The sequence below is a fragment of the Nanorana parkeri genome, unplaced genomic scaffold (genome assembly GCF_000935625.1).
Source record: "Nanorana parkeri isolate BGI_ZX_2015 unplaced genomic scaffold, ASM93562v1 scaffold1485, whole genome shotgun sequence".
In the NCBI taxonomy this organism is placed as follows: Eukaryota; Metazoa; Chordata; class Amphibia; order Anura; family Dicroglossidae; genus Nanorana; species Nanorana parkeri.
This window is the reverse complement of record NW_017307753.1, coordinates 337,897-347,227: the sequence shown is the minus strand read 5'-3', so window position 1 is coordinate 347,227 and position 9,331 is coordinate 337,897. Positions and strand designations below refer to the sequence as shown.

At 39.8% G+C, this 9,331-nt stretch overlaps 1 protein-coding gene across 1 annotated transcript in view; it reads right to left on the bottom strand.

Moving 5' to 3' along the window:
* Nucleotides 1-9,331, bottom strand: part of GOLM1 (golgi membrane protein 1) — a 68,908-nt gene that overhangs the window by 14,227 nt on the left and 45,350 nt on the right. The window contains exons 5-7 of the mRNA XM_018570243.1: nucleotides 6,266-6,304; nucleotides 3,389-3,443; nucleotides 2,516-2,591 (exon numbers count right to left, since the gene is read on the bottom strand). Coding sequence (XP_018425745.1) covers nucleotides 2,516-2,591; nucleotides 3,389-3,443; nucleotides 6,266-6,304 — 170 coding nt within the window. The remainder of the gene's footprint in view (nucleotides 1-2,515; nucleotides 2,592-3,388; nucleotides 3,444-6,265; nucleotides 6,305-9,331) is intronic.

Sequence of the window (9,331 nt, the reverse complement as noted above, 5' to 3'; positions counted from 1 at the left end):
CTTTCATGATCGGAGACAAATGTGCAACAATCTCACTATGCGATGGAAAGCATTAAAGTCCATCCTAGAGAAGCGCTTTGTTAGAGGATTGTCTAACATAGGTTAAGCGCATCTTTGCATGTGAAGGTCTTGAGAAGCTTCACAATAACAATCCCTCATGTATGGCTATCTTTAGAGTCTTGTAGGCTGTCCCATGGTTTTTGATTAAACACCAAGTCACCATTAGGTTTAGTTGCTTAGTGTAGGTGTATGTAAACCCTAACAAATACCCTCTCTTACTTGTTCCATTTTGGTCTGTTTAATGTATCATTGGAAGCATTTTTATTAGAGATGTTCAGACACCAGTGCCAATACTTGGCATTTTCATGAGAACTACCAAGGTCACAGCGGTTGCAACTGGGACCTGGCTCTGGCGCTCCACCACTGTCCTGAAATCATTAGTCTGTATTGTTTTAGAAAAACTGTCACATGACAAACAAAAATGTATCAGTACTTGTATCTGTGAGTACTTGGACAAGTATCAGCACTTGGTCTGGAGAAAAAAAAAAAAAGCACAGGGAACGAAGAAAGGTATTGGTGCATCCCTAATTAATTCCCCCTCTCCCCCCTGCTTACCAGCAGTAGATATATGCAAAAATAAAGCAGAGTTTGATTCTACATTAACACTCTATGCAATGTTAATGATGAAGATTATTCAAGATGTGTTTATGCAAACTATGAGAAGACGACTTCACCCAAAAAAAAATACCTCTATAGTAAAAGAAGATAGCAGATGTTACATTTGTGGACCAAACAAGTAATTTTAGGTTGATATATTTTCATAGCTAGCCGCTTTTAAAGTGTAAGTCTGGTCATAATAATTCAGTACATCTCTGCAATACATGCACATTTCCCTATGTTTTGTCTCTTCAAAATTGCTGCAAGGATAGAAAAATACCAGGTCAGCTAAATCCAGTGTTCTGCTAACTTCCTGATTTTATTGATAGCTCCAGTCTTGGTAAATTCCCCTGTATGCTGACAAAATCTGGGAGCAGCTGTACATGGCAACCAATCCGCTTCTATCTTTCCTTCTCAAAGCTTAACTGAGCAAGCTGTAGCGAGAAGCTGATTGGTTACTGTTCAAAGCTGCTCCAGTTTTAATACATTCCCCCAGTTTCTCTGCTGCACTAAAATCCCAAGCTTGGTCAGTCCTGCACAATACTCTGACAACTACAAAAAACCTCCCCCCTCGTCGCATCTCCATAACAGAAGATAAGAGGTATTTTGTAGACCAGCAGATAATCCAAGTCTCCTCCTGGAACAAAACCAATAAGCCTTCTTGTTATTGGTCAAAAATTGCAGTAGATAGCACCCGTCACTTCACATTGCTGACTGGCCATTAGAACTCCCTCCATAAAAAAAAAAAAAAAAAAAAAAAGGTATAGACATTTCATTAGCTTGCTCATCAAAAGGTAACCTGTACCAACAAATATGGTGGTTGCCATTAATGACACACTTCTGAAAATGCTAGTTGCCTGTCCAGGATTTCCTGAGTCACTGAGGAAGAGTGAGATCAGCCTTTAACATCACCTAGCCCAGGGGTAGGCAACCTTGGCTCTTCAGCTGTGCTGAAACTACAAATCCCATAAGGCATTGCAAGCCACAGGATGGGATTTGTAGCTTCAGCACAGTTGGAGAACCAAGGTTGCCTAACCCTGACCTAGCCTAAAGTAGGCTATACATGGTTAGAATTTCAAACAAAGTAAAAAAGCGATTTTGGAAGGTTTGACTTTCTAATCGTTGATTGGGTCAAACTGATGGTCGATTTAGACCGCAGTGATAAAAAAATTCGAAGGAGCATGTTGGAAAATTTCTCAAAAACGAAATTCTAACATGTGAATGTGGTTTTCATTCTGGAAACTCCATTCATTCCAAAATTGAATGTTAAATGAAGACAAAAATCAGACGAAATTTCGAGTGACAAAACATTATTGAACGTTCGACAGGATTTTTCAATTGAGCGTTTGTTTGGAAAGCTACCCGTGTATACCCTACTTAAGTCAATTAACTTCCGAGAATATAGTTTGTTTAAATCCCAGGTGGCAGGAAGCTCCAGAGCAGAGTATTTTATACTATTACACAAGCTTTAAAGGCTTCTTCTCCCCAACTAGGGGCTGTTGGTGCACGCAGCTCCTCTTGGACCCTTTTTCATTCCTGCAGCTTAAATGCAACAGAATACCGTGGCTGGAATAACAAAGTTTGGTTCCTGGTCAAACCATACCTTTAGTTTTTCCTAGAAGAGTGCTAAAATGTTGGCAATAAAATGTAAGGTGTCAGAAATGGGTGGCCTTTACCAATGGCAACTGGGTGGGACATACAACACTCAGTACAGTAACCAGGTAAGCCAGACCACACATATGAAGCTGAACACAAATACTGCCACAACATCAGTGTATTAAGAAGGAACATGCATTTCCACTATTGAAAAAAATTGATTCAGATTATCAAACCACAAGACAGACAACAGAGCACTTACAGTTCATAAGATAATTTTTTGGTCTGACTTTCCTCTAGTTCCTCTAATTCCACCTTAGACTCTTCCAGACTGAGACCTGTAAAAACAAACAAAAAAAAAAACAAAAAAAGCAAACCTGGCAACCCCCTCCCCAGTTCTAATGATATGCTCTGAACATATAGCCTAACACGTTTGCAAACAAGCAATTACTGCTGCCAACCTATAGACTGGCTTAAATTTCGGCAGGGAGGAGGCGAGCAGGCAGATCCCTGGTGATCTAGTGTGATTAGTAAGGTCAGCAGACCAGTGAAGAGCTCCGGCCGAATGGAAGGGAAACAGCTCAGCAGGAGCAGCTGCTCCCACGAGTCAGGTACGCGGTCTGAGACCGCAAGCCTGACAGGAATTTCCACTCGCCTGCACTGCATTTCCATTCGCCAAATGCGAGCAGGCGAGTGGAAATTTTAAACCCTGCTCCACAGCGTGCACTGATGCATCATAAACAAAATTATTGGACGGTGATCAACACATTGCACAGAGGTGAACTAGCATCATTCGAAACATGGCCAACATGTATACATGCATTAGTATGTACAGATTATTATTATAATACAGAATTTATATAGCGCCAACAGTTTGCGCAGCGCTTTAAAGATCTAAATGGGCCGTTAAAATAGAACTAAACACAAAACAGTTTTCTTAGATATATGGAGGAGTGGTGATGGGATAAAAATTTTTGGGAGAAAGGGAAAAAAAAAAAAAAAAAAAAAAAAAAGAAGGGGAGGAAATACAGGATTAATACATTAATGTAACATTATAGTTGCTAAGACTATAAAACCATAATGTATATACACCTATATTTTGATAATTATTCATGCAAACAAATGCTTCACGTACTTTGTAGCGACTGTATGATGTTGTCCTTATTGGTCAGGTTGTTCAATAAGCTTTCCTGTGAAAAAGAAAAGCATTAGTATTATTAAAATAAATAAATTATAATTAATAATAAATACTTAAGGAAACGATAAAAACAAAGGGAACCCATCTCAGAAGCCTTTGGTGGAAGTCATCATCCCTAAATTCATGAATAGCATACTAGTCCCAGACCAATAACAGCTTCACTATTAAAGCCAGACGGAAACATTTTAAAAAGTGACATTAAACTCAGAAATAAAACCTTACAAATGCATTCAAGTACCTCAACTATTCACAAAAATGTATCTTATTTGTGTATTACTCGGCTGTAGATCCTCAAATCATCTCTGAATTGGTGCTGACACTGTCCTTCCTTCTGGGGGGTGGCTACTTTTACTCCATGGTCCCTGTGTGTTGTAAAGTAGCCACCGCTCCAAGCTTGCTCCCGGGATGGACTACAATCTCATGTTTAATTTACCAAATTTGAATTGGGGTTGTAGTCAATCACAGGAGTGAGCTTCGAGCGGTGACTACTTTACAACACACACAGTAACCACCCTCCAGAAGGAAGGACAGTGTCAGCACCAACTTTGAGATGATTTGAGGATCTACGGCTGAGTGATACACAAATAATCTACATTTTTGTCATTTGTTAAGTTACTTGAATGCATTTTAAAATGTAACTCCTGAGTTTAGGGTCACCTTAACAAATTTAAAGAGCATCAACACGCATGCACCCATAAGCTAGGGAAGGGACATTTCCATTAGAAGCTTCGGAGTCAGAATGAACCATACAGGTGAAACTCGAATAATTAGAATATCGTGCAAAAGTAATGGCAGTAAGTGCTGCAAAGGGGCCCAAACCAAGTACTGAGTACATATGCATGCTTATCAGAGGTCCGATATTGTTCTATGTACAATCCTTGTTTTATTGATTGCATGTAATAATCTACTTTTTTGAGGTTGTGGATTTGGGGTTCTTGGGGTTTTCATGAGCTGTAAGCCATAATCATCACAATTATGACAAATCACGGCTTGAATTATCTTGCTTTGCATGTAATGAGTCTATCGCATATATTAGTTTCACCTTTTAAGTTGCATTAGTGAAATAAATGAACTTTGCACGATATTCTAATTATTCGAGTTTCACCTGTAATTATGGACTGTAAAACGACTGAAGAAGTTACAATATTTCTAAAGCGAGACAGAATGCTAATGCCAAACTTCAACAAGAACGGTCTAGGACCAGGCTTATGCTGTCATATTATAGAACATAATGTGATGATTGTAAATGTTGCAATCATTTAGAGCACAGGTTAACCATTCTGGTAACTGAAGTAATAATAGAGCTAACACAGAGTGTAGAACTGGCTGCTATAATCATGCGGCTTGCTGGAAACTATTCTGTCAGTTGAGTACATGACCGTGTCAGAAATAAATATATAGTATTCATGGTTGCATTAGGTGGTTGTTTAGAGAAAAGGCAATTATGGAACTTTAGGTTGGTTCCACTGAAAGTGGCAAGTGTGCATGCAAGTGTTGCTCTTGGTTTCCCCACACAGAAAAGTGAATTGGCATTGGAGCACTCAAAAATGTTATCAGATAAGCACTTCAGACTATCTGTGCAGTTCTTCAATCCCTACATGCAAGCAATGCTTAGACCTCTCTAGGATTATCTAGAATGGAGAAGGCGCAATACCTCTCTCGGTTGTTCTACTGATGCCTGTATCCTCACAGGGGAGAACAGTTTACGGTTGTCACCAGTTCAAAGGTACAGGGAATATCAGGTCTAATGTAGAACGGTTTTACCATGTGCAATTGATGGGCAAAGCCATGAACAAGCACAAGACATGCCCACTGATGTGCTAGAAAAGTCAGACGGCGGTATATGTTCCAAAATTACAAAAGAAAATCAGAACACCCAAGTACACTTAGAAAGTCAATCAGGTCATTTCATTATTGAAGTGATTGCATAATGTAAGGCGAACGGCTCCATAACTAGTCCACTTCCTTGTGTTTACTTCATACCTTTCCATGTGTCACAGCAGTTACATAGTTGACATTAGTAAAGCTAGGTTGCTTTCCTTGGTCACGCTTACTATGCCGTTTCCTATGATCACACATGTCTATGTGCAGGGTTGAATACATTTTGCATTAAAAGAAGAATCATTTCTTATTCCTTTAATCCACCAGGTATATGAAGAAAAAAAAAGGTAAACCAGTAATAAAATGTTTTCAGTCTCACCCTGAAAATCAATCATAGACCAAGGCGCGTAGCAATTACCTGTTATCTTATGTTACAATAGTAACTTAACATAAGATAATACTTTATCTTATGTTACGGTTGTAACAGCAGAAGTATGCGATTAGGTGCACCCGGGCTGTTACATGCCACTAAGATGCTTTAATTTACTATTAAGTTACTTAAGGAATTGCTTCAAACTGCTTCTAGTTGCTTTCTGCAATTCGCATAGACTTGTATAAAAATGGAGAAAAAAAAATCAGCTCAGATGCAAACAGAAGACGACGTCTGCAAGTTCATTGAGCCCATATGCCATTATAATATACTATTTATTTTGCATCGCAATACAGAAAACGGTCTAAAGCACTATAAAACGTGGAGTTACATTTCCCTTACTGTAATACTACAGACTTTCAACAGGATGGCAGTTAAACTGTTGTGTATTGGGGGGGTGCTGGCTCTAGCAATACAGCAAGTTATAAAAACTAACAATTTAACAAGTTCAATTACACAGTTAGTTACTTTTTTATAACTTAGACATATTTAAAAATTCCAAAGTATAATATCTACTTCTGTTGCTGTGTAACAAAATTGCATTCATCCGTAAAAACTCCCACTAAGGGTTGAAATATGATTCTACACTTGAACAAACTGTACTGAGAGATGGGAAATGGAGAACAATTAAAGGCCATGTCCAGCAAAAAAATATCAAGTAGCAAAGTCCCAGGTTCCCTAGCTATAAATGAGCAGTTGATCCTTGCAATGCAGGGGTAGCCCCACTGCAAGGGGAACTTCCCCCAGAGCTAGGCTTTAACATCTGATTCAGCTGAATCCTTCACTTGTTTCATCTACAGATGTTGACAAATTTGTTGGTACCCTTTTAGCATGTGTACATGCCCGCATATGGTATGTCACAGTAAAGCAATGCAAGCATTACGATACATTATTGCTTATTCTACAAAGATATTCTAAAATGGCCTGGACAGATTTGTTGGCACCCCTATAAAAGCTTGTAAATAATTGGATCTTAGGGATATTTGAAACTAACGGTTTTCTGTCATTAGCATCACATGTCTTCAATGTTGTAATTGGTTAGTCAGTCTTTTAAAAAAGGAGAAAAAGAGTTTGGCATCATCATGAAAGGCTGCGGAAAGCAAAGAGAGTGGTCTGAGGAGATCAGAAAATTTTAGACCAGCATGTTAAAAAGGTAAAGGCAATAAGACCAGCTCCAAGTAGCTTTATATTCCAGTGACTACAGTTGGAAATATTATTAATCAGTTTAAGTTCCATGAGAGTGTAGCCAACCTCTCTGGACATGACCGCAAGAGCAAAAAAATCGACTCCAGATTGAACAGGATAGTGGGTATGGGAGACACAAATCCAAGAAAAACTTCCCAGAGAGAAGCAAGCTGAACTCCAAGGTCAAGGTACATTAGTGCCTGATTGCGCCATTCGTCACTTATTGAGCCACAATGGGCTCAAAAAGGAAGAAGACCCAGGAGGAAGCCATTGTTGAAAGAAAAACAAACAAGGTAGACTGGAATTTGCTACAATGCATGTGGGAGAATGTCCTTTGGACAGATGAGACAAAACTGGAGCTTTGTGGCCAGACCCATTAGCTCCAAGTTCACAGATGAAATAAATGAGGCCCTCAAAGAAAAGAACACCATACCTACTAAGAAACATGCAGGAGGCTCAGGTCTGTTTTGGGGCTGCTGTGCTGCATCTGGCACATGGTGTCTTGAATCTTTGCACGGCACAGCCATACATTTTAAGGCCATCAAGAAATTCTGGAGCAAAACATACTGCCCAGTGTGTCAGAAAAACACTGTCTCCAATAGAATAATGACCCAAAACAGGAGCTAAAAACACCCAAAAATGGCTAAAAACATTGGACTATTTTGACATGTCCTTCTATGAGCCCTGATCTGAATCCTATGGAAAGAGCTGAACACATGCAGTCTGAAGACACCCTTCAAACCAGCTGGAGCAGTTTATTCAAGAAGAGGAGGGGAAAAAAACTACCTGTTGGCAGGTGAAGAAAACTCAATTGTGAGCTACAGAAATCGCTTTTTTGCAGTAATTGCCTATAAAAAGGTTGTGCAAAATGTTAAGCTGCGCATACACCTTGCGATCATCAGACAAAACTTTTCGCCCGATGATCGAACCGTCGTATGATTTTCGTATGGCATCCCCATCCTGCCCTCGATTATCACAAGGTTGAATCAGCAGTAATTAACAGAAAAGCACCTGGACGAATTGCGGTAATCGTCCGCACGTATTTTCATCTGCGCATGTTCAGCGGAAATCGTACAATCGACCGAAGTTTTCTAACCTGCTGGATAGTCAAGTCGATCAATTGTACAGTATTTTCGGTTGTACACTGCCCATCAACCTTACGAATATCGGACGAAAAGGCGATTGCATACGAAAATCGCCCGATATTCGTAAGGTGTATGGGAGCTTTAGGGTTATGGGTCTCATCGCTTTTGCGCATGCTATTCATTTGCTTTTGATTCAACACAATATTTTAAACAAAAAACAAAACTTTTTTTTAAAAATTAAATATCCAATGAACGATGTTTGCAATTGCTTTAGTCAGTTTCAAATTATTTCAGAGAAAACTGAGGGTTTTTTTCGTTAAAGGGTCCCAAAAATGTGTTTACATCTGTCCTTTTGGCTATGCCCCAAACGAAGTCTCCCACCCTCCACTACATTCTCCTTAAAAGGATGACTACAGTTTAAAACATAGAGACAGGCAAACTTATATTTGTATAGCTATGGTGTTAAAACACTGTCATCTCATGTCAAGGCCAGTGTAAAGATTACTTTGTTTATATTCAGCATGTCTGCTGTCTTCACCATGTTCACCGATCTGCAGTCTGCACCATGAATTGTAGAGGCGTAGCCTTCAGAAGAGGACTAAACAAGGAAGCATTCTCTCTAGATTTAATCACACTTTTCACGTTGGATGTCTGGGCATACGTGTAATTGGGGGACTGGGAAAACTAATGCAGGGGTGATTTTGTTCTTTTGCGGTTTTTTATGTTTCTTTATTGATTATCTGACTTCCACAGAGTACAGAAAGCCTCATGTATTGCACTGAGAACATTAAGTCAAACAGGTAAACCGTTCTCTACACTAGGGACATGCGGTGAGGTCCATGGCAGGTGAAGCACCCCCGGCCTGCCCCCGTCACCAAGCTATGTGTGGAGGAGGGAGAGAGAGGAAATGGGGAGAAACCTCCCTGTCCCTCACTTGCTCATCAGAGATGGGGCATCACAGATGGGGCATCACAGATGGGGCATCACAGATGGGGCATCACAGATGGGGCATCACAGATGGGGCATCACAGATGGATGCCGTCAGCGTTTTTTCTTTTGTTGAATTGGACGGCTCTACCTCACCTGCCTCCCCAGACCGCACAACCCTGCTCTATACTGTACTGCTGTGCAGCGTCATTGCATACAGGTACAAAGTAAACAAAACATTGTAGTCACAGAGCTGAAATGGTTATGACAGTTCTTGTAGAAAGCAGGTAAAAGGTCATATTTGCAAAGTTGCTTGCTGTCCCTGGATATATTGAAAGGTTACTGTGTTATAGTCAAGTGCATATATGCTTCAATGTAAACCAAATAAAATAATAGATCTAGATATATCTAGAGTGTATACACACACACACT